At 42.7% G+C, this 26,025-nt stretch overlaps 1 protein-coding gene and 1 non-coding gene across 5 annotated transcripts in view; one reads left to right on the top strand and one right to left on the bottom strand.

Moving 5' to 3' along the window:
* Positions 1-26,025, bottom strand: part of MAP3K13 (mitogen-activated protein kinase kinase kinase 13) — a 120,897-nt gene that overhangs the window by 5,855 nt on the left and 89,017 nt on the right. For all 4 annotated transcript variants that reach the window (XM_045198924.2, XM_024564354.2, XM_024564352.3 and 1 more), the window contains 9 exons: positions 24,497-24,688; positions 20,873-21,031; positions 19,044-19,202; positions 18,369-18,477; positions 7,575-7,684; positions 6,704-6,820; positions 5,893-6,030; positions 2,814-3,582; positions 203-273 (listed from right to left, as the gene is read on the bottom strand). In XM_045198924.2, the coding sequence (XP_045054859.2) occupies positions 203-273; positions 2,814-3,582; positions 5,893-6,030; positions 6,704-6,820; positions 7,575-7,684; positions 18,369-18,477; positions 19,044-19,202; positions 20,873-21,031; positions 24,497-24,688 (1,824 nt within the window). The remainder of the gene's footprint in view (positions 1-202; positions 274-2,813; positions 3,583-5,892; positions 6,031-6,703; positions 6,821-7,574; positions 7,685-18,368; positions 18,478-19,043; positions 19,203-20,872; positions 21,032-24,496; positions 24,689-26,025) is intronic.
* LOC112309806 (U6 spliceosomal RNA) lies at positions 5,256-5,358 on the top strand. The gene has a single exon (XR_002975307.1). It is a non-coding gene; the product is annotated as a U6 spliceosomal RNA (small nuclear RNA).

The raw sequence follows: 26,025 nt of genomic DNA, 5'->3' as shown, positions 1-26,025 counted from the left end.
CCCATGGAGCGAATTCTGATAAACTGGGCCTGGCTGTGCATAGCCAGTTGTCAAATGTGGCAATGGGAAACCATAGACACGGTGAGTTCAAGTTTCCTTACAAGGTGGCTGTTAGAAAGCGACATGCAATTGAACAGGAAGTGGGGCGAACTGGGTTTCCCCGATTACACTGAAAGCAATCACATGTGTTTGATGGTTTTACCTCTGTCTTCGTGGGAATTCAACTTCACTATCCACTTCCCCTTCTTCCTCTTCTGAGGACTCATCTCCACTCTAAGGAAAACAGGAGAAAGAGTTTCATTTCTCTCTCTCTCTCTCTCTCTCACATACACACAGTCCTTGCAAAGATGTAATCATCAAAAGGCATTGAGTAGTGGCTTGCCGAGTGTCATCTTTAAACTCATACATCTTCACTCGTTCTTTTAGCAACTTTTCCTGGGTGTCCATGATGACAGACCCTGCACGAGATGCTGGAAGACATATAGAACTGAAATAAACATTATCTTTGCCCTCAGGGAGGTGAGTGATAGGGAGGGGAGGCGGGAGAAGAGGTCTTGGGTATTGGGGCAGTCTCACGTAACCATTGTCACTAGTGGTTCCAGGCTTTGTCGTAGAAACTCCACCAAGAACTGATCTTTCAATTGTTCAAATTGTTTTATGTACCAATCACTCTTTCACTGATACAGATATTATGCTCATCTCCATCTCCATACCATCTCTACTACTGAGACTACATCATTTGAGAGTCAGCCTATACCTTGTTGTATTGTACGCTTCACTCCACCATTAATACAACGCTGCATACGAAGTGGGTGTTAGGGCATTATTGAGTCAGCATGTTGGCAGGACAAGGGGCATCTGAGGCCTTGTGATTGTCAGGCTCTATGGTTGATCTGGAAGGCTGGGTAAGTGTCCTGGCTGAGCAGATGATCTGCCTTCACAGGGAAGGTTCCGTTTTTCTTCAAGTGCCTAGGAGCAGCCACATTAAGACCAACCGTCCCTAGCCACAGCATCATGGTGCGCTGGGTTGCTACAATCTCTTGAGAGGTGGGTAATCAGGTCCAAGTGACTGTAGCGAAGACTGAGGATAATTTACTTTGAAAGTCAGTTCTAAAATACCTTCACTCTTACCTACTTTGTACTCTGACATGCTTTCTGAGTAGGAACGACAGGGACAGAGATACCCTGGCTGCTGAGATGAGCCCCTTACCCCAGAAGTACACGTGGGAGTACAGGCCAGCGGAGAGAAGGTGCCCTGCTCTCTGGGAGGACAGGTCTAATGGCACCAAATGTGTAAGGTGTGTGCTCCGTGGCCTGCGGACCCACAGGTGGCATCCGACTGGAATCAGAATGGTTCAAAGATACATGTTACTTGGGAGGGGACCAGGGAATGGGTGACTGCTAAAGGGTGCAGGCTTTCTTTCTGGGGTGACAAAAATCCTCTAAAATTAGTTGTGGTAATGGTTGTACAAATCTGAATAAAGAGAACTGAGTTGTATAATTTAATGGAAGAACTGTTTGGTATGTGAATTATATCTCAATGACATTGTTACCGAAAAAATACATGTTACCAGTCACATGGGTGGGGGAGCGAGACTGGATTAGCCCAAACCCACTGCACCACCCAGAACACAATGTAACTTCTGGGACTATTCAGTCAGCGGCAGCACTCCCTGGGGCTGAGGAAATACAGCTCTGAGACAGTAGCCTTCAGCTTCAACATCTTTTTTTATTGAACGTCTAGTTGACCAAAACATTCTCAATTACATTTTAAACCCTTTCATTCCTTCAACTAAACTCCTGCTGAATAATGATGGTGATATGAAGCAATAATTGGAATTGTGTGGATATCTACCGTGTTTTAAATACTTTTCATACACAATCTTATTTTTAACTCATTAGCAAGATGAGCTCACATTTTTTAGAAGTTCGCTATGTACCAGGCCCTGTTCTAAATGCTTTGTATTTATTAACTCATTTAACCCTCCATCAACCAGAGAGGCAGGGCCCACTGTTATTAGCCCCATTTTAGAGACAAGGACACCAATGTTTACAGAGTATTAAGTGGGAGAGCCTGGCTTTGAACTCAGGTCTGTCTGACTCCCAAGCTGGTGCTGGTAACCATGGTGATACACTGCCCCCCCCCCCCCCCCCCCCAGCTAACAGGCCCCAGGCAGCCAGTGGGCAAGCAGCCAGGAAACAGATTTCAGTGACTGAGAACCTGCTAGCTCCTGATGGTTATTAATTAAGGCAATGTTTTCCAAAATACATTGTGAAGACAGTTAGTTCCATTGGGGGTGGGGGGGTTAATAGATATCTTTAAAAGGCAGTACGGTCAAATAGGTGAGGGAGTTGCTGGATTAAACAAGGTTACTACAGGATTCCTCAAATCTAGGATTTGTTAGTGTACACTAGGAACCGCCCAGAAGGGACAGAGAGTACTGTGTTAACCAAACCTGTTTTATGATGGGATCCTTTCTTCCTGCAACATCCCTCAGGACTAGGTCAGAATAGTGGTTTTCAAACTATTTTGATTACATATTCCTATTATGTGGTTATTTATCTACTTATAAATTATGCACATTTCAATCAATCCATTGGTTCAGTAGTTCTCAAAAGGTATTCATAAGTCCATCACTTAAGCACTATGAAAAGAAAAGTATTTGAAATAAAAGAAGCTTCTGTTTAAGCTTTTGTTAGCTCGTCCTTTTACGAACTGTGCACTTCCTATGTGTGTTTGATAAAGCACATCGCACAATAGGCTCGGACACCCCACGAAGGTGGTGACACACGCAGCTGGCATGACTGCCTACCTTTTGAAGGGGCCTTGCTTTTCGAGGTAGCACTGGCGGGGTGATGTGATGAGGGACGCCAAGGGACGAAGCAGACCTGCAGCTGTTGAATTCATTTTCTTCCATTTTCTCAGAACCCTGGGCATTTTCTGAGAGGAGATTGTGTGCTGGTGACTTGAAAAGGTCAGGGCTCCGCCCCACTGGCTCAGCAAAGGGAACGTCTGAGGACCCACACTGTTCTGGCCTGCACTGTGAGCAGGGGTCGTAAGGGTCAGCCTGACAGCAGCCCCAGGGGCTGGCCTGGCCCTTGTCCGGCTCAGAGCTTCTCCAGCAATCTGCGGCCATGGCGGTAGAGATGAGGTCAGGGCTAGAGCCAGGCATCTGTCTTTGAGCATGGTTGCTGAGGGGGCTCCGCAAGGCTGCCGCGGGGCCAAAATACCTCAGGTTGTTGGCGCAGGTTGCGATGTCCTGTCCGTGCGTGTTGAGCCTGGGCTGGTGGCTCTGAGACGTGGCGGGAGGGGGTTGCTGGTAGTGCTGCTGCAGAGAAGGGAACTGGGATTGAGCTTGGTGCAGATGAGTGGGGTGGGGTGAGTTCTCCTGGGCTGGCTGGTTTTTCAAGATTGCTGCAAAGTCATTATGGCTGCCTCTGCTACTCCCTCGGCGGTGGCGTGGTTTGCTCCGGTATCGGCTCTTGCTGCTTGAGGTGGACGTTTTGGGGCTTCCAGACAGAGGGGATGCAGTGGGAGCCATTTCCATGCTGGGGATACCTTCAGATTTCAACAGATCTGGCCTGAGAGAACAGACAGGTTTAGTTTTAAACGCACAAAAACATGTTAAAGTTTGGAGAACTGTGTATGAGCCTTAAAATACACACACCACTTCAATCTGCAGTCACATACAGGGACTTATCCAATAGAGATAATGGATGTCCACAAAAATCTGTGAAGACATTGTGTTAATGTATCGCTTAAAACGGCAGAAATTTAAACAACCGAGAAGTCCACTGATGGAGGATTCCCTCATGCCGTCTGGATTTTATTCTGTGCCCCACTGGCCGAGGTACTGAATCCCCTTGAAATTCTAATTCTGCCCTGCAGTCTTCTTGATCTCTTCCTTGTAGTATCAGCTCTTAGCTTGGTGCCAATAAGCCAGTACGGTCAGAAGTCTGTCTGATGATGGAACCGGATTCAAGGCATCACAAAGGAAGGAATTTGGGGTAGACATAGTCTTCTTGAGGGCTGGGACTATGTCATATTCATCTTTGTATGTGAAGGACACTAACAAGGAGTCTTGGTCACATAAGGGACTCGGTGTTTCAGGAACGGGGAGACATGGGGGTGGGGCCAGAGGACAGGAAAATAGTAGAGAGCCCAGGGCACTGAGCAGAGCCGGCAAGAGAAGGTCTCAGGAAGAGTGACCCCAGCATTGTCCTGTGCTCCTAAAGCACAGGTGGCAAACACAAGGCCCGTGGGCTGAATTCGGCCCCCCACCTTGTTTTATGCAGCCTGGTACCTTGTTTTTACCCTGCGGCAGCATGGAGCTCTTGCTTAACTGTTAAGGAGTAGTTACATTTATACAGTCCTAAAATTACATCCGGCCTTTTGAAGGCAACTGCCAGGCTGACATGGCCCCTGGTGAGAATGAGTTTGATACCCGTGCCCTATGCAGTATACAAAGCACTTGTTTCCTACTACACAATATCCATTTTACAGAGAAAGGCATCAAAGGATCAGAGAGGTTGGTTGTCTTGTGTCCACCACAAAGCAAGTCAAGGGCGGAACTCATAAACTGACCCTGCGTCTTAAGACACCAAGGAACAGTTCTTTCCCCATTCCAAGCTTCTCCTTCTTATGAGGGATTTAGTCCATCTTGCTGGACCCTACTCAGTTGTGACAGGTTTGCTGGACTGATAGTTGAACTCTGACTATCTTCTTTCTAGTACTTAACCAAACACACACTGCAGTATAGGCTAGGGGATGGCGGATGGTTTCTCCTCTCTGATCTCCCCAGAGGACACTGGACTTCTGATGTAGGGGCATTTCTTTCCTTTACATTAATTCAACTAGGAGAGGGTCACCTGTCCATTACCACAGAGGAATGAGGCTCTAGCAGAACTTGGTAATGACTGGAAGAGCATTTAAGGTTAAACTACTACAGGGTTTTAGATTTGTGGTGGGGAATCCGAGTTTTCCGTGGGCTGAATTAGGTTGCACATGGATTTCCCACTGAGCAGGTGGTCGGCACCCCTAATCTCCATGTTGTTCAAGGGGCAACTGTGTAAGGAAAATGTGTTATAATTAGGGAAAAAGGCAATCTTCAAAAAGAAGTATTAAAACCCCCCACTTCTTGAGCATTTTATTAGGTGATTTCACATACTGTTTTATTTAAAGCTCACACGAGTCCCATGCAAGGGTGGAATGAGGGGAACCGTATATATGGGTCGGCATCAAAGTCCTGGCTTTGGCGCTCGCTTCGCGGCGTGCACGCTAAAATTGGAACAGCACAGAGACGCGCACGGCTCCTGCGCGAGGATGACATGCAAATTTGCGAAGCAGAAAGAAAACAAAAACAAAAAACGAAACAAAAAAACTCCAAAGTCTCTGCTTTCCTTTTCGGTGGTGGATTTATAGGCACATTATTAAAAAGAACTAAATGAATAAATAAAAGTGGGTCATTTGTGAACCTTTTATGTGTTACATAAATCACGAATAATAACCCAATTCTGTGCATTAGGGGTTAAAAAAAGAAAAAAGAAATCTCATGTGCTACACTTATACCATTTTACTCACGGGGTGGAAAGAGGGCAAGTGACAGGAATCACACAGCTCATCACCAGCAGAGCCAGGATTTAAACCCAGGTCTGCTGGCTCCTGGTTTCTCTTTCACTACTCCATGCTAAGGTAATAAATGTCTATGCCTCAGATAGTAAAACAGGGATTCCTAGGGGCCATGACACACTTTCTCTCACCTTCCCACTCTGTTTTATCTGGAGTGCTCAGGACGAGGCAGAGCGGCCACACCCACTGTCATCTGATTATGAGCTTTTAGGGGGGTGTTTTTCCCATTTATCGGAGTATTAAGGTCAGCACCAGTGTCTCACCGTTTGGTCTGCATCCCCGGTTTGTGAGGCACACCTTTCCTTTTCATGAGCTTCTCCATGGCATTGGGGTGGATTATTGGACGGACAGGGTGCCGTTTGTAGGTCCCAGGATACTTCTTTTCCACGGCTTGCTCACGCCTGCGGAGTCAGAGAAAAAGGCCATCTCAGTCACCGCAGCCAGAAAAGAGGGGCAGACTGTTTCAGAGGCTGATTCCACCCACAGACTGTGGCCACACTTACCAGACGCAGGCTATTTGAATAACAGGCTGCGATCCAGGTTAAAAAGGGAAAAAAAGATAATGAACTCGCACTAATCTGACTGCATTGCTCCCTGAAGCTCACAGATGCACTCAGAGACTGGCTCCCCTCCCCGACACGTCACCTGAGCAGCACGATGCAGCTACTTATTTCAGTAGCTGCTGTTTTGGTCAAGACCCCGTGATTTTCTTGCCATTCTCAGGAATATCTTAAACCACTTGCAGAAGCCACCTCACTTCCCCAGGGGGAGTTAGCCCCCAAGCACCTACATCAAGCTGTTCATGAAATGAGGACCCCTTCTCTGAGCCATTCAGCAGGGTGAAGCTGCAAATATCTTTCAAGTGATGTTCCCCTAGACCCAGCTCTGTGGCAACTCCCCTCAACCGTAAACCTCCCCAGGGGTGGGGACGTGTGCACAGCACATCCCCGGAGGAATGTGGGTGAATGAATAAAACATCTGCCAGTTCTGAGCAGCAGCAACATGGAGGAGTAGTACGTTTCTGCTGACGGAGCGACTAAATCAATACGGGCCGACGGTGGTCTGGATACATACTTGATGAGCTCCTTCTCCCGCATTTCCAGCTGCAGCATGATGGCGCTCAGCTCCATGTATAAATTATTAGCCCGCTCAAGTTTTCTCTCATAGTGTTCGCGAATATCCAAGGCATGCCTAGCAAAGAAAACACAGGATCAGCAAAACCGACTAAAGTCAGCTCTAATGAAATGAGAACCAGGATGGCTTATCTCAAAAGCATTTGCCCAAGGGCCCTCTAGGTTAAAGTCTCCCTTGTCCAATGCAATGACTCAGCCAAGGTGCAGTGGGAGACGGAAAATTTAAGCTTTCCATCTGGTTTATCCTTACAGGCCATATCCAGTCATACAGAATAGCCAGGAGGGCCACAGATAAAACGTGACTATGATTTGAGTATAATTTGTAGCCTTTGTGTGGTGTTGGCAATGCCTTAAGAAGAATGCAGGATAACTCACTGTTCACAGAAATACGAGGTTAGAGCTGACACCGCGATCACTCCTTTATCCTCCTGCACGGAACAGACCCTGTGTAGTTACAGTGCTTATCTATGGACATGTCTGTAGCCCTTAATGGATTAAAAGCATCTTGAGACCAGGGACTACATCTTATCCGTTTCTGGCCCCCTGTGTCACCTCAGACAGGGCCCAAATGAACAAACAGCATTGTTCCGGGAATCTCTGTTACAGAGATATAATAAGAGGATGACAGAGTTGTGGGGAGAGGGTAAGACAGTAATACAAAAGAGGGCTAAATTTCAGGGCAAATTTTAAAGAGAATAAGGATGAACGGCACAGTGAAAGGGGTGTGGGAAGTGAGATGGTGATTCGCGAAGACAGCTCCTGATGATATCAGGACCTGGGCAAGAGGAGAGGTGGGGGAGAGATCAGCTGACCTGAGCTCTTCTCTGCGCCTTCTAATCAGCTCTTCATCTAATCGGTGTATGCAAGTTCCTTCACTTTTGATCTTCTCAAAGTGTTTCTTCACTTCGTCTCTCCATTCAGCCTGGGAGAGCATAAATCAGACTTTGTTAATATTCTAGGAGTTTCAATCCCTGGTACAGCCACAGGACCATGCATGAGATTTCTTTTTCCTGAATGCTTTTCCTGAAGAACTTTCTAGAATAGATGTTCTATTAATATTAGTTGATAGCAAAATATCTCATGAAGATGTATCTGCACACCCCACCCCACCCCATTTTCTGTATTGGCTCCGACATGGGATGCTGCCTCTTTTCCAGTTTTCTTGCAGTACAGGCTACCAGAAACCTCACAGCCAGCGCACCAGCTGTCACCTCTGGAGGTCAGGCCGGTAGCTGAGAATGCTTAGCCAGAAAGAACAGCTCTGATACCCATGTGGTACCAGTATGCACCAGTGAGAGTATGGCGTCTTTACAACTGATTCCTCTTAGGTTTTGTATATGAAAATGAAGAAATCTTTAGAGTAGAAGACCCCAAGGGGCATGTACAGCAGGTGATGGAAATAAAGATTCAGGGAATTATACAGGGATTTGGGAATGAGGGAATGAACACAAAAAGAGAAGAAGGAGGAGGAAGAAAACTAGTACAGCTGAATAACTGCGGAGGCTGACAAAATTCTTGGGACAGAAAAGATGTCTACTATGTGATTTAAGTTGTTCAAAATGTAAGACTCTTCCGATTTCCTAAAGCTTTCGTAACGTCTCTTGACATCCACTCTGACTTCGGGTGAATGTGTTTGCTTTCTTAGAAATCAAGGAAAGGTGCCAAACTGCATGTTTGGGTCAACGGCAGGACACGGGTAAAGGGACAACCACAGCACAGCAGGGTCAGGGGCCAAGAACCTGAGGAAGGCAGAGCCAGAGTGGAATTCCAAAACTGCAGGAATTCACAGGAGTGTTAGGGCACTGGACTTGCCACAGGGCGTGGAATTTCAAGAAGAATTTTATCTAAATTTTAGGGGGCAGGAAAACCTCTGCTGGAAGGTAGTCTATACAGGTAGTTTCTAGAAGAAAAGCTACAGGATATGTTTCCTCAAATTATGTATAGACTACCAACCCAGGAAGCTAATGAGATTAATACAGTTTCCAGAGAAGGCTAGATCTGTCATTAAATGTTTCTAATTGTATAATCTTCCTCGAGAGCTATTCTATTATGTTTAGATTCCTGTTGAAAATGATCTCTCTAGATCATGGAAGAAGTTACTCTTAGGTAATTGTGAAATTACAGAAGGTTTCTCTCCAAATTTGCCATTTCTCATTTATTTTTAAGTTTTATTTATTTACTTTTAGAGAGAGAGGAAGGAAGGGAGAAAGAAAGGGAGAAAACCATCAATGTGCTTCTCTCACGACACCCCCGACAGGGGACCTGGTTTGTAAGCCAGGCATGTGCTCTGACCAGGAACCGAACTGGTGACCTTTTGATTTGCAGGCTGGCACTCAATCCACTGAGCCACACCAGCCATGGCCATTTCTCATTTATTTCCGTAGAGGAAATTATAGTTATTTAGAAAGTGATTATCCTGCTTATCCATTTACACATATATATCTGTTGCTTGACCACGGGAGAAAGATTTTTGTCGTCAGCTGACTTTTGGGCACCAACTCTGCCAAACAAGGCATCAGAGAGCAGGGATCGGAATGTGCTGCCCGTTGTTTGGTCTGTGACAGTGTCTGAGCCTCTGAGCCCCAGGTACTGCTGCTCTCTCAATCATTAGATCAAAGTCATGAAGAAGGAAGAGTTATTGAGCTTTAAGAGGTCAAAGATTGACAAGAGTTGTTAGACTAAAAAAGAATAAGGGGAAGGGTCAAATTTGGGTCTTAAAGTGTCCTCTTTTGCACAAAAAACCCTCAGTGGATTCCAGGGCAATATTTATGGGAATCAGGAAAAGGCATACCTCCCTCTGGTGGTGAGGAATCAGATATCACGGATTTTTTTTCTGTTGTTGTTCAATTCTGGAGGAAATAACCCTCCTAATATTTAGCTTACAGGTTTGGGAAACTCAAAGAGAGCCTTCTGACGATTGAAACCTATTAAGAAAATGAATTTCTAAAAAGAAGTTCCCTCCTGTGATGAGGGAACAGGATGTGTGGGAAAACAGCAGGTACTGATTAATAATGTTTTCCCTAAAGGTATCATGTTACTGGTAGATGTTAATTTTGGAGTTCCAACACATACACTTAGAATCTTTATGTAACAGGAGTCCCAACTGGCACTTAATCTGCAATTCAGACATGTGTGGGCACATCTGAAGACAATTTGCTCAGAGACTGAAGAGCATCTGGGAGAACACAGTCATGCAGGAAGGAGTCGTCCCGCATGAACTTGGCCCTCATCGGAGAGGAGGGGCATTTTCCATTGTTTCACTAAAATACCTGTAACACAGGGGTGTCAAACTCATTTTCACCAGGGGCCACATCAGCCTGGAGGTTGCCTTCAAAGGGCCAAATGTAATTTTAAGACTGTATAAATGTAACTCCTCCTTAACAGTTAAGCGAGAGCTCAGTGCTGCCGCTGGTGGAAACAGGGTGCCTGGCCGGATAGAACAGGGTGGAGGACCGGATTCCGCCTGAGGGCCTTGTGTTTGCCACCTGTGCTGTGACACATTGCCACAAGCAGCGCTGCTCTGTTACTTTAACAAAGTGTTAACTCAACGGGGAAAGGAAGAGTTCATTGTGCCAACAGAACAATCGTACAGCTTTGGAATCTCATGAAGTCCAGAGCTTCAGTTACAGCAGGAAATGACAGCTCTCAGCAGGTGCCTTAAGGACAGTGACTTAAGGACAGGCAACACCCAGTGGATGACAGCTGGGGACTACAGGCTTTTAGAAGACAGTGCTATTCAATAATGTAACACCCAGCAGATGCTAGGCGGGAGACTGCTGTGTCTAGCCAGAGCCAGTGGAAAGCAGAGCAGATGTTGTTAATTTGAGGCTATTTGAGACCCTACTCTTTATGGGGATTTCCCCAAAAATGCATGTGGGGAGGGGAAGGAGGAAATAGGGGTACTTTCACAAGGAACTTACGTCCTGTGTAAGCAGGTACGGGAAAAACCCAGTGAAACTTGAGTTATCATTAATGAGATCCTCTTTAAGTCCCAGGTAAGGACTGGGAAAGGCCATAACATTTAGGTTTTTGTCTTCTCCAGCCTTCCAGTTATTCAGTCAGTAGAACTGAAGCTTTTGCACCCAAACCTCGCTTCTTTTTTCTCCCATAATATAGGTGTCAATGTGAGCTCTGGCTGGTGTAGCTCAGTGGACTGAGCACGGGCTGAGAATCAAAGGGTCACTGGTTCGATTCCCAGTCAGGGCACATATCTGGCCCCCTAGAGGGGGCTACGTGAGAGTCAACCACACATTGATGTTTCTCTCCCTATCTCCCTCCCTTCCCCTCTCTCTAAAAAGAAATAAATAAAATTAAAAATATATATACAGGTGTCATTAAATTAACAGAAGAATGAATAAACACAATGTGAGGATATCCACTCAACAGAATAGTATTCAGTCATATGAAGTCATAGAGGCAGAAGAGATTACCAGGAACTGCGGGGAGGAGAGAATGAGAAGTTACTGCTTAATGGGCTGATGAAAAAAATTTAAATATAGAAAAAAAATTAAATATAGTGTAGTTTCACAACATTGTGAATGTAATTAATGCTACTGAATTGTACACTTAAAATGGTTAAATGGCAAATTTTATATTACATACATTTTACTTTTTAAAAAGTAAAAAAAAAAAAGAGTGAGTTCCAGCCTTGCTTGAGGAAAAAGCTCAGTTTGGGGGGCTAAGTTGCAGGAAATCATAGGTTCTGAGTCAGAAAAGATCGATGTTGTAAGGCCGACTCTTGATTGGCAGAGTCCTGGTTCCTGCCTCACAGGCAAGTGCCCGGCCCCTGCCTGAGACCTACCTGCTCATGACCAGGTTCTCCTGAGGCAGCACAGTCCATCCGCACAATGAGCTTAGTGTCTGCGACTGCCCCGAGTTTCTGGGTGGTCATAGAGGCTCTCAAAAGGGAACTAGAGTGATGCACAGGCACGTGACCCACCTAGCAGCTGGGGTCTGGGACCAAGCCAAAATGGTTTCCATTTTCTTTTTTCCTGTTTATGCTCAGTCCCTCCACTCCCAAAGGAAAAAGGACTCAAGGACATGGACAACAGTGTGGTGATTGCTGAGGGGTAGGGGGCGGTGAGAGGGGTACAAGGGGACTACATGGTAATGGAAAAAAACACAATAAAGATAAAAAAATAAAATGGTTTCTAAAGACTTGTATCAATGTAATTAATATCAGGAGCGATAATTGCCTACTGGGAGAAGCGGGTATTGTTTAAGAACGAAGCAATAGCTGTGGCAGAATCTAACGTTGTACTGAAATTGGTTGCTTTGTTCATCTGTGCTATATATGCTGCATCTTTATACATGCGCTGAGACACAGATGAGTGAAGCTTCTCTCTTAGGCTGGGCTTGGGCAGCTCTCTTGACTGACAGTTTTGGTGGGAGGTGGAGGCCAGTGACCAGCAAACATTGATTGATAGCTGGTGCTGACAAGATTTTGTCAGCAGGCAGGAGGAGGCGAGAGAGGCCTCAGATATAAGACTGCTGTAGCAAAGCAAAACCAGTGCTTAATAACCAGTTCTTTCCCTATTGGGTGGCATGAAGTCAAAACACAATGATTAGGAGTTACTCCCTAGCTGTCATGTTGTCCATCTCAGGAGTTCACCAGAAAAAGCACCTAGAATGTAACAACCCAAAGGAAGCTTAAAAACAATATTTTTTAAAAATTTATTTACTTTTAGAGAGAGGGGAAGGGAGGGAGAAAGAGAGTGAGAGAAACATCGATGCGTGGTTGCCTCTTGCACGCCCCCTACTGAGGACCTGGCCTGTAACCCAGGCATATGTCCTGACTGGGAACTGAACCAGAGACCCTTGGATCACAGGCTGGTGCTCAATCCACTCAGCCACACTAGCCAGGGCCAAAGGCAGCTTAATTTTTGTAGCTTTATGGGAAGTTCTCTACAGTTTACAATACACTTGCATTTTTTAAATTGATTACTGTATTTTTCGGACTATAAGACGCACCCCCAAATTTGGGAGGAAAAGGGGGGTGCGTCTTATAGTCTGAATGTAGCTTACCTGGCTCTCTGGGGCGGTGGAGTGAGTTTTTTTTTCTATTTTCCTCCTCTAAAACCTAGGTGCATCTTATGGTCTGAAAAATATGGCGTGCTATTACAGTTGTCCCAATTTTTCCCCCTTTGCCCTCTTCCACCCAGCACCCTCGACTCCCTCCAGGGATCCCCCCTCCTATGTTCATGTCCATGGGTTGTGCATGTAAGTTCTTTGGCAACTCCATTTCCTACACTTGTTCTTAACATGCCCCTGCCTATTCTGTAACTACCAATTTGTACTTCTTAATCCCTTCACCTTTTCCCCCATTTCCCCAGACCCCCCTACACTGGCTACCACCCCAATGTTCTCCATGTCTATGATTCTGTTTCTCTTCTGCTTATTTGCTTATTTTGTTTTTTAGATTCAGTTGTTGATAGTTATATGTTTACTGCATTTTAATGTTCATAGTTTTGATCTTCTTTTTCTTATATAATTTCCTTTAACTATTCATGTACTAATGGTTTGGTGATGATGAACTCCTTTAGCTTTACCTTGTCTGGGAAGCACTTTATCTGCCCTTTAATTTTAAATGATACTTTTTTGGATAGAGTAAGCTAGGTTGTACGTTCTTGCTTTTCATCACTTTGAATACTTCTTGCCAGTCCCTTATAGCCTGCAAAGTTTCTTTTGAGAAATCAGCTGAGAGTCTTATGGGAACTCCTTTGTAGATAATGATCTGTTTTTCTCTTGTTGCTTTTAAGATTCTGTCTTTATCTTTAACCTATGGCATTTTAATTGTGATGTGTCTTGGTGTGGTCTTCTTTGGGTCCAGCTTGTTTGGGACTCTCTATGGATCCTGGACTTGCATGTCTATTTCCTTCACCAAATTAGGGAAGTTTTCTTTTATTGTTTTTTTCACATAGATTTCCAATTTCTTGCTCTTTCTCTTCTCCTGGCACCCAATGATGTGAGGGTTGGAATGTTTGAAGTTGTCCTAGAGGCTCCTTACATTATCCTCGATTTTTTGGATTCTTTTTTCTTCTTGCTGTACTGATTGGATGTCTTTCTCTTCCTCATGTTCCAAATCATTGATTTGATTCTTGGCTTCATCCACTCCACTGTTGATTCCCTAATTGTAAATTGTTCTTTATTTCTTTTTAAAAAAGATTTTATATATTTATTTTTAGAGAGAGGGGAGGGGAAGGAGAAAGACGGGGAGAGAAACATCAATGTGTGGTTGCCTCCGGTGCACCCCCACTTGGGGACCTGGCCTGCAACCCGGGCATGTGCTTTGACTGGGAATCGAACCATGACCCTTTGGTTCGCAGGCCTGCACTCAATCCACTGAACCACAGCCAGGGCTGTTCTTTATTTCAATTAGTATATACTTCATTTCTGTCTGGGTCTCTTTATGCTGTTGAAGTATTCATTGAGTTCCTTGAGTATCCTTATAACCAGTGTTTTGAACTCTGTATCTGATGGATTGCTTATCTCCATTTTGTTTAGTTCTTCTTATGGAGTTTTGTTCTGTTCTTCCATCTGGGCCATGTTACTCTGTCTCCTCATTTTGGCAGTCTCCCTGTGTTTGTTTCTGTGTATTAGGTAGAGCTGCTTTGACTCCGTGTCTTGGTAGTGCAGCCTAATGTAGTAGGTGTCCTGTAGGGTCCAGTGGCACAGCTTCCCCTATCTCCCAAGTTGTGTACTCTAGGTACACCCTCCATGTGGTCTGAATACTCTCTCCTCTTGTAGATGAGTCTTGATTGCTGTCAGCAGTTCGATGGGAGGGATTTACCCGGTACAGACATCTGTAGGATTGACTCTGATGCCTGGCCAGCAACCACTTCCCTCCATGGCTTGTGGAGGTGATTGAGTGATGCTCCAATGTGGTCTGTAAATGCCCACTGCAGGTGCAGGCTCTGGAGTTTCCTGGGTGGTGCAGGCCAAGGCCAGCTTCCACCTGTGTTCTGTCTGGGGCCCTTTGGCATAAGTTATAAAGTGATCTGCAGATAGCTTCTAGTCCTGGGCCTGGGGCTACTCAGCAAGAGGTATGGGGGCTTGGCTCAGCTATTGCTTGTTTGAGTGGATTTAGGAATGTCTGAAGCCTATTTCTACCCCAAACCTTCATATGGAAAAGGACTGTTACCAGCTTGAGTAGGCCTATAAGTTGGATGGGGCAGACCCTTAGGTAATAGGGTGGGGCTTACCATGGGAGCTAGGTTGATGGAGAGTCAGATATGGTCTGCAGTACTGTGGCTCTGTGTGGGGGAGGGCTCAGAAAAGGTACGGTGGCTACTGTCTGCAGTTCTGTCTGGGAGGAAGCTGTCCCTCAGCCCTTGCCCTGATGCCAGACACGTTAGTTCCTCCGCATATGCCACTGGTGTCCTTCAATGTGCTGCCCCAGTGCTGCAGCCCAGAGGGAGGGAGTCTGAGTATGTCTGTATGCAGTGAAAGGCTCTTTAAGAGGAGAGGCCCGAGAATCTTGCAGTTTCTTCCACTGACTCAACCCCCACTGGTTTTTATAGCAAGAAGTTTTGGGGACTTATCTTCTTGGCAATGAAACCCTGGGCTGGTTGGTCTGGTGTGGGGCTGGGATCTCTTGCTCCCAAGATATCCCTCTGTTTTATATCCACCACAGGAGGGTTTGTGATCAGCTGGTCCCGCATCTCCGATCTCCACCCCCTCCGTCCCTTCGTCCCTATACCTGTCTGCATGAATGTGGTTTCTTTAATTCCTTTGTTGTTGGACTTCCATACACCTTGATTTTCTTACAGTTCTGAGTGATATTTGCTCTGTAACTTAGCTGTGTGTGCGAGGAGCCGAGTTGCGTTTACCTTCTTCTTGACTGGAAGTTGCATTCACACTTGCATTTGTACTGCCTCACTTGATCCATAAGGAAGGAAATATATGATTGTCTTCATTGTTTAGATGAGTAAGCTGAGGTTTAGAGAATTTTGTGTTATCCAACATCATAGGACAGGGGTTTCAACTCAAGGCCTAATTCTAGGAACTATCAAAGATAGCAGATTTGGGGCTACTTAAGGAGGGGTGAAATTTTATGTTGGGAGAAAAATGTGGAAAAATTAATGAATACCAAAAGATGTCCAATGTACTAAATGTTTCCTCTCTCTTCCTTCCCTTCCCCTCCCTTTCCTCTCCCTTTCATATTCTTCCTCCGAAAGAACCTTTTCTGAGTTCAGTTTCAGCACCGCTTGGGTTGGTAAAAGTGAGCGTGTACAAGGGACGATACCGGTGGTGTGTGCTCAGTTGCACTATTCCGTGCTTTGTGTATGGTGGGGGCTCAGGACTTGTTGCACTGGCTAAGAAGTGATATTCTGGGAGCACTCAAGTAAAATCTGCTTACAACTTCAGTTTTCTAAGTATATATAGTTATACTGTCTCAATAGCTGTGACCTAGCATGCTCACAAAAACTGCTTTTCAAAATCGTGATATGTATATTTTATTGTAAAGGAAGCAAAGCTGTGATTGTAGCCACATCCTACAGTTCGAAAGATTTCCTAGAGAGTATTCACTATTCTTCTCTCTCATTTCACAAACGAACCTAGGTTTTTTCTGAATACTAACAGAAGTTATTTGAGATTTCTTCTCCTGTGCCACACCTACATGTATTTGAATGGATAAGCAATAGTTTTAATAGTTCAAAGGGAGTTTATCTGAATGCAAATCAAAGAACATAGGAAATGGTATGAAGTTAGCCCCCTACATCCTCTTATTTCCTCTAAGATCAAACACTTTACTTACATAGTAATTCCTCAGAAACACTAAAAAACTATAGGGGCAAGTCTGACTAAATATTTAAAGGCACAGCTGGGGGGAGAGATAAGGTTGTGCTCCCAGAAAGCATGCTGGAACTTTGGGCGACAGGGTGACAGTCTCTGATACATCATTCTCCAGACACTGCCAAAGGCCGGGCGGTTTTACTAAGATATTCCCAGTGTCTGATGGGCAGAGTGTCTCAGTGTTTATCAGACACCTGTGAGGCCTGTACTCTGCGCCTTGGGCTGAGACAGGTACTAAAGTGTATTGGAGGACTTGTTTAACTCCCAGGACGATGCCCTTCCCATCCAGTACTCTTCCCAACACAGACTTTCCTGGTAGGTAAAAAGTCATCACCAACCGCACGCAGATGGGGGGCTGGAGGGTAGACTGAAACACCAATTGGTGACAAAATATCTTCTCTGAGGGTTAATCTTTAAAGTGGTATGGGAAAATAATGTGGAGATGGAATTCACCTTACAAAAATTCATTTAGAAGCGCAGTAACATGAGCGAGACAAGCTATGTGGTGAGCAATTAGGTAATACTGTTGTGGAATCCTGCAGGTGTAAAGCTATAATTTAGGATCATCACATTTACTTCAAAAGCCATAGTTTCATCCCATTTACCTCCTTTTGCTGTTGCCTGTGTCCGGCAGGGATAAGGGTACACCTACCTCCAACTACCTATCCATATTGATGTTGATTGGATCACCAATCTTTTAAAAATAATTTCGAAAAAGGTGTTTATTTTATCCTCATTTCAGAAAGAGGGGAAGGAACAGAGAGAGAGAGGGAGAAATATCAGTGATGGATGTGGGAGAGAAACATTGATTGGTTGCCTCCCCACATACACCCCGACTGGGGATCAAATCCACAACCTCGGCATGTGCCCTGACCTGGAATCAAATCGGCATCCTTTCAGTTTACAGACCAACTGAGCCACACCAGCCGCGGGTGGACCACCAATCCTTATGACAGTTCACAGTATTTTAATTTAATAGTCACCTCTTCTTTCCTTCTCTGCACCCAAGCTTACAATCTGCTATGGTAGATTCTCTCATCAAGAGGTGATGTCTGTTTCTCCATCTGGGTTGGCCGGGCCACGTGGAGGAGGACGGAGGTGCTCTAGCTACCAGCCAAACAGTCACCAGACTTGTGAATGAGGCCATCTGGAACCTGACAGCCACCCAACTGACCTGGCGACTGACTGCAGACATGTGAGTGAGCCCAGAGCCAGCAGAAGAACCGTCTCGCCTGAATTCCCAACCCACTAAATTGTGAGCTCAACAAAAGCTTATTGCTTTAAGCCATAAGTTTTGGAATGGCTTGTAATGCAGTAAAAGCTAACAGATACATTAAATAGCATTTTATTTGGTACTATTAAGTGACATACAACGTTAGAGAAAAGGTTCTCTCTGGGTCTAATTGTATCATGGGCTCTTTCTGGTATTTAACTTCCCTACTCTGTACTTTAGTTTTTCTGCTTCAAAGACAGTAATGGTTTCATGAAGTTCAATAATAATTCTAATTCGAATATGTGCACATTACAGGTTTTTCATATCTTCTTTTCCTCTTTTCTCTTCAACAGTTTCACCAGAACCCACATAAAAATCAGATTCTGATACATGTCCTTTTCATATGAGATAATAATGTATGTGCTTAAAAACTCCAAAATGTCACATGTACGAGTATCATAGTTACTGTTTCACAATGAATAGAGTTATATCATTGTTATAAGAATCAGAACAGCCCTCTTCTAAGAATTACTTTTTCTCAATGAGAGCTCCCTGTCTGTCTGTTCAGTAGCACCTGGTAGAGAGTTTCCAGACCCACCTGAGACTTGAAGTAAGTTTCTTGTGGTGTGGCAAGAACATCTGCAGACGCGATGTCTAGATGCATGAGCGTCTGCCGAAAAGAAGGTCTGTTGCGAGGTTTACTTTGCCTAGAAGTAAAAAGAGGCAGCTTGTGAATTTCAGAAGTTATATCCAGGAGGAGAGAGATTTTATTCTACTTTATTTATTTTTTATTGATTTTAAAGAGAGGAACATTACTTTGTTGTTCCACTTACTCATGCATTCATTGGTTGATTTCTTGTACATGCCCTGACCGGGGATCAAACCTGCAACCTTGGTATACAGGGATGATGTTCTAACCAACTGAGCTACCCGGCCAGGGCTTTATTCTACTTCATGAAAAACATTTCTGACTCCACGCATGGCCCTATCTCAGGTAGTGTTGATGAAATGAAAATCTCCAGGATCAGTGACCTGTTTGATAATGATTCCTTAGGACTGGTAAAGCAATAATAACTATCATTTACTAAGGTCTACTATTTTGAGTTGTACTAAATTCTTTATTTATAAATAATTCCAAGGCTCCTTGTCTTTATACTACCAGGTGATCCATTCCCAATACACATTAGAGACTTCTCTACAGTTTTAGAGAAATTTCAAATATGGTTTTGAGGAAGAAAGTAAAAGAGAATATTGTGAGAAATATATTCCTTACCATGTCTGTTTCATAAGGATTTTGAATCCATCAGGGCAAGTGGAAGGAACCGGGAGGTGTAGACTGTTGCTTCCAACACCCCAAATAATGGCGGAAGAGTCTACATCTTTGTACGGGATCTCTCCTGTCAGCAGCTCCCAAAGCACCACTCCAAAGGACCTGCAGCGGTGGCACAGCAGACATTTCAGAAGGACTGACTGGTATGCTAGTTCTTTATTAATTTTTAATCAAATTACCCAGTTTTAAAATTCTATTACTGCTACACGAAAAATGGAAACAGCCAGGAAAACTCTAAAAAAGGAAGTCAGTGAGGGGTAACCAACACTACCTACCAGACAGTAAGACATTTTATAAGGCATGGTAGGTAAGTGCATGGAGAGACAGCCAGACTAACGGAATGGAACAGAAATCCAGGAATAGGCCAGATGCATCCAGGAATTGCGTATATGATAAAAGTGACGTCTCAAACCAGTGGGGGAAAATTGATTATTCAGTAAATGCTGTTGGGACAGCTGAGGAGAAACATTAAATGTATATGTCATCTTACATAAAGATGAATTCCTAATGAATCAAAGATTTAGATATAAAAAATGAAACCATAAAAATCCTGAAAAAATACATGGGAAATTAAAAAAAAAAAAACCCTAAGAGTGTTGAAGGCTTTTTGAATTATGAAATCCAGAAGGCTTAAAAGATGAGAATGATAAGCTAAACTGCATAAAAAAAATTCTGGCATAGAAAAAATCTCCACCATAAGCAAAATAACAAAATGTAAAAGGTATCTGTAATTCGAATACGCAAAAGGCTTATCTTTTCAATATAGAATATACTTTTATAATTGATAAATAAGAGTAGAGATCAGAAAGCTTAACAAAGAATAAGAATAGTTTACAAATAAGAAATTACAAATGGTTTGTAACCATGAAAAATATACAACCTTACTTTTAAGAAAAGGAATGCAAATTAAATTTCACCAAGGATACCTTTTTTTACCTACATGGTTGGCAAAAATCTAAAAGTTTAACTTTGTTGGTGAAACTGAGAAAACACTCATATGTTTCTGTTGGGAACATAAATTGGCACAATCCCTAAAGAGGGCACATTTGTAATAATGACCCAAATTACAAGTGCTCCCACATTTCTTTTTTATCTTATTTACTTTGGTGTCATATGAAATTTTAATATATGCTATTATTTTGATTTTAAGCCTAAAGATATTGGTAGTCAATTTTAAGAACGCAAGAAAAGCAAACTACAGGGAAATACACTGTTCATAGCAAATATTTGGAGGAAAAATTGATATAGATTAAAAAAGTCCAATAACAACCACCACAACAAAGCATAGCCCATGGGGCTGCTCAATGAAAGGGCAAACCGTGCTGTGCAACTCAGACAGGTCTGAAGCACATGACTCCATCACATCAGTAGGTCACTGATGCACCAGCGATGGTCTGCGTCACCAAGAACGGGTAACCTTTGCTTAAAGTACTTTATTTAAGGAGGTGGGAATTATGTAACGTATTTCAGGAAGACTTTTATACTAAATGGTTATTTAAAGTAAACTTTCTATTTTCCAGAAAGTTCAACATGGTCTCTGACGGTCCCAAACACTGATGGTTTACCGAATGGATAGTCACCCTAATTCCCATCTCAACTCTTCTCACCAGGTTATCATTACACTGGGTAGCACCTCAACTAATATGAGATTGCAATCAACCAGAAGTGAGTAACACGAAAGAATATTTGAGGGAGTAGAAATGTTGATGGAGAAAAATGCTAACAGGGTAAAAGTGGGAAGACTTTCTACTTCGCACAGATGGTGCACTCACCATATATCAACTTTTTCAGAGACGGGCTCATTTCGTATCACCTCTGGTGCCATCCATGCGACTGTGCCAGCGAAGGACATCTTGGTACTTTTATCACTGAGTTCCTTAGAGGTACCAAAATCTGAAATTTTCACTGCATCTGTGTGAGTCACTAAAACACTTTAAAAAGAAATAAGAGAACATCCAGATCATTAGTATTAATGAAAAAACATGACTCAAATTGGCAACCGAAGAGTTTGCTGCCCCTACCTTGTAGAATTCAGCTTACCAGTTCCAACATTACTGGAACATTAGCAATCCACTAGAAACATCACCATTCATACTCATGAGGCAGCATAGAATAGTGGGCTTTTCCACCTGGTTTTATCCCGCCTCCACCACTGTGTGAGCTTTGCCAACTTAATTCTTCTAAGCTAGTTTTCTCATCTATAAGATGGAGACAATTCAGTTCCTACTATCTTATCCACAATTCAAAAATGCAAAACACTCTGAAAACAGTGTATACTAATTTATATATATATATATATATATATAAAGCAAACTCACTTTATTTATCCACTTTGTGTGACCATCATAGGTTCTGCTACAGACGTACGAATGCAGCTGATTACAGGGTGTGTCCCGGTCTTCTCTGGGGGTGTGTAGGGTAAGGTACTGTTACCTTCTTGAAATCACCTGACTCCAAGAGTTTTGGATAAGGGATATGGGCCTGTAATAATGGCTTCGTAGAATTTTTGTTTAAATTAAATGAGATAAGTAAAACACCCATGCTCAATAAATATTGGTTTCCACCCTGCCAGACTTAGATAACCCCCTAGGAAAACACTTTTTTAAAAACACTGTTTAAATGATGGCCAACTGAAATCATGCATGGGGTCGTGATACTCAGGAGTCGTTACATTAAAAGGCTGATAAGTATCCTGGGATTCCACTAATGCTGATGAGGACAAGCAGGAATAGATTTAACCTTGAGTAGATTCCACACAGCTCATGTTTTAATTTTCACAGAGGTTATCTGAAATGTGACTTGGGGCAAACTGCTTTTTCTAGCTTTAAAGATGAATATACCCTAGTACCAGTCAAATCCAACAAGTTAACATCCTCACGCACCAGACTGACTTCACTTGAAACAGGCTATTTAGAACTTCAGATGTCAGTGAGTTAGGGTTTAGGAGGCTTAATGATCTAGAGACCTACTTTTAACAATAAGAAGGACTAATATTCAAATAGTATCAGAATCAAGGCAACGAGAAAATAGGAAACTTCTCAGCCTATCTCCTCCCTTCTCATTCGAACCAGAGACTTCCCTCCCCACCAATGTCAACTAGCTCTCTGTTTACCAAACAGCTCAGTGTTTACAATTGTTTTAGAACACCTTCATCCACATCCAAGTCCTGGTTTTGTACCTGATATTAAAATTCACATATTTAGGAATTTTGATTTTGATGGTGTTAGTCTTAGTGAAAATGCATGAGGATTAAAATATTATGGGCAACTTGAGATCATTGGAGAACTGATGGTATCCATAAACCATGACATTCAGAAAAGGTGATAAGCCCCTAGAGAAAAAAAAACCCACTGGAAACGGACGCTCCTGTGTCTCCTGTGCCACTCACTGTGTGACCTGTGGGAATGACAAGAGGGAGTGGACATGGGAGTGGATTAGAGGAGATACAATGTTGGAACTTTTCTGAAATCTTCTCTGAGACAAAGATCACACGGCTTAAATATTTCATGTAGGTAATAAAATCTCTCTCCACAGCAAGCCAGACTGATCTTTGTTTTTTCAAAGTTAGCTGGGAACCCAAGGAGAACCAGCCTGCCTGGGGCTCAGGCGAGTACTGATAACACAGGGAGAAGCTTACTGGGTAACCAACTTCTATTCTCTACTTGCCAGGAGTTAAAGAGAGTAGCACATGGCTTCTACATATTCTAAAATCTCCTGACGTCTTCCTCTACAATTAGTTCCCAAGGAGAATAAGGTGATTCAAAAGAAGACCATTCAAAGAGGCCTTTGGCAAGTATTTTATGTGTACGTAGTGGATGATAAAAGCAACAGGCTGGGTTAAGACCATAGACAGAAGGAATGAACGCTATATGATAAAGTTATTTGCAAATAAAGCAAGAGGGAGGCTGTTCAGTGAGCTGTTGCTTGTAATAAACATTGTTGAGAACTATGGTGACAAATAAGAACCACTGGAGTTTATAATCAGGGACCGATTTGTGCCTTCCATGGAGAAGAGGAGGGACTCCTTGCGAATCCCTCACCTTCACACGATGATGTAGGAGGCAGTGGTCTTTGGTCCAAAAGTTCTGAGTTCAACTCCTAGCTCCATGACTTTGGGCTCTGAGCTCTAGTTTCTCTTATATAAAATAAGAATAATAATACTTGCCATGCCTATTCCATACAGTTTTCACCAAGATCAAAGCAGGTGTGATAATGGATATAAAAATATGCTGTAAATCATAAAAGCACATGTAAATATATTTTGGAGAAAAGATTAATCCTTTTCTGGTTCTCCAAACCAAATGTGATGAGAAATAATAAAAATAATGTTTTCAAATGGGAGCTACACTGAAATAAACAATTTTTTAAAAGAGTTTATTTATTTACTTTTAGAGGGTAAGGGAGGGAGAAGGAGAGAGAAACACCCCCAACTGGGAACCCAGCCTGTAACTGGGCATGTACCCTGTCTGGGAATCGAACCGGTAACCTTTGGGTTCATGTTAGCACTCAATCCACTGAGCCACACCAGTCAAGGATGAAATATACCACTTTATCAACCCCTTTCTTTCCTTTATAAAATTTGAAGACCTGAATAAACACTCCTCTTAAAGTGGTTATTAGTAGCCAAGGTATCATTTTGACAACAGAGATTATTAGAAACAGCTTGCTTCTCTTAAATCATCCGTTTGTATTTTTCTTATGGACACTATGAACCATATGCGTCTTTCTTTTCTTTTCTTTTCTTTTCTTTTCTTTTCTTTTCTTTTCTTTTCTTTTCTTTCCTTTACTCTTCTCTTCCCTTCCTTCCTTCCTTCCTCCCTCCCTCCCTTCTTTCTCTCTCTCTCTCTCTCTCTCTCTCTTTGCTTAGACTCTAAAAAATTCGAAGCTATTTACTCTACCACTAACAACTATACAGAATCTTATACATTTTGTGAACAAGTTTTAGTTCTAATGTTTTTATTTTCTCTTTGCTTTTGTTTCTTATTCCTTCACTTTTATATGATTGTATTAAATACATTTCTGAAATTCAATTTTTAAAAAATGGCTTTTTTTGGAAACACATAGGAAAACAACAAATTAAGCCTTGACGCAAGGAAGTTTGGCATTAATCATTCAAAATGATAGAAGGTGAGTACTCCAGATAATGAATTGTTTCATAATTGCACAATCAAAAGGCAACAAAATGGGAAAACTAGTGTCAGGCGCCTGAACATATCTGCCATGCAGATAAGTAAGTAGGTCGCAATAATCCAAAAGGTATGTGAATAGCACCACCCATTGTGCTGATTTAAACTGAACCAAAAGTGCAATGTCTGAAAACCTCAGCTGTGGTTGATGGAATTCCTCGTTTCAAAGCAATAAAACAAAGTGGCTGAAAAATTAGCTCCATTACTCACTTGGGTGATTTGAGATCACGATGAATAATTTTGTGAAGGTGCAAATAATTCATTCCACTTGCAATTCCCGTGGACCAGTCTACTAGCAACCGAGGCGTGATCTTCCTGCCAGCCCGTAGCACCTCGTAGAGCTGCCCATGGGCGCAGTATTCCATGATGATGCAGTAGCACGGGGCCTGAGTACACACACCTCTGTCAAGGAAACACAAACATGTTTGTAAATATAGTACACACATAGAAACAAACATACATGTATATGTATTTATATTTTAGGAATATTTCATAAATTTAATCGGGACCAATTCTCTATCAAAATTACTTTTAATATATATATATAGATAATCTTTCCTGATTCTTTTGATGACACAATTTTAAATTGAATTTATTGGGATGACATTTGTTAATAAAATTATATAAGTTTAAGGTGTATAATTCTATGACACATCATCTGTATATTGTACTGTGTGTTCACTTCTGATTCTCAAATTAGCATTAAAAGCCCTTTAGTCTACAGGTTTTTCTATTATACGTATAGACAATTTTGGGTTGTTTTGCTCCCTTTAGGTATCTATATGCTATGCTGTATCTGGTGCTTTTCCTGTGGGGCCATTCCATTCTGGGGCAAAGAGCACCCTTTCACAAGGCTTTGTACGGGCTGGATATTCTGTTGTTTTAGATTGTTAAGAATAATATAAATATCCTCCTTTTAGATTAAATAGAGGATTTTAACACAGTGTGCCAAAAAATAGAATTTAAATAAAATATTACTCTTTTTTTGGTTACTCTTTATTTGTTACTCTTCATTTGTATTACTCTTTACTTGTTAACTTTTAAATTATTCAAATTTAAGACAACTAACTAGACTGAGGATCAAAGAAAGAAATTTCTATATTAGACAGGCTTTAAAAAGCGCTTGTGTTCGGAATAAAAATAACACGACACAGTGTGTGCTATATCTCTGCAGCCTGCATCTCCATCTATTCCTACATCTTGCACGAAGCCCCTCCTGATCATTCTGCTCTAAAAATGTCTTTCTCTTCTCTGAATGTCAGTGCTACATAGCAGCCATCGGGTTTTTCTATGCGATTTTTTCTCTCCTGATACAGATTCCAGGCTCCTTGAAGGGAGAGGTCTTTGCGTCCTTTTCTGTCTACCGCAAGGCCTGGATGTTCCCAGCAAGGCCCTGACAAATGGTTCTTAACTTCCCCTTAAGTTTCTTTTGCTGACAAAGCCTTCCCACACACATGTGCAGAAGCCAGGGGTAAGAGAAGGGGCAGTAACATGAAAGAACATCTGTTTGTCAGGAATATCGACATGTTTATTTGTTTTATTTGGTCTGCTCCAAACCATTGTGAGATAGATATTACCTTTTCCATTTTCACAGGTCATGTTCAGAGAGGGGCTTGTTCTACATCAGACCACTAAGAAGCGACAGAGCTGGTATTCAAATCCAGTATGTTTAACTGCAAAGCCACGTTCTTTCCACTCCGTACGCCACACCGCCTCTCTTTACCTCTTTAACATCAGTG

The sequence above is a fragment of the Desmodus rotundus genome, chromosome 2, assembly GCF_022682495.2.
Source record: "Desmodus rotundus isolate HL8 chromosome 2, HLdesRot8A.1, whole genome shotgun sequence".
Lineage (NCBI taxonomy): Eukaryota > Metazoa > Chordata > Mammalia > Chiroptera > Phyllostomidae > Desmodus > Desmodus rotundus.
This window is presented reverse-complemented; position numbering and strand designations above follow the sequence as displayed.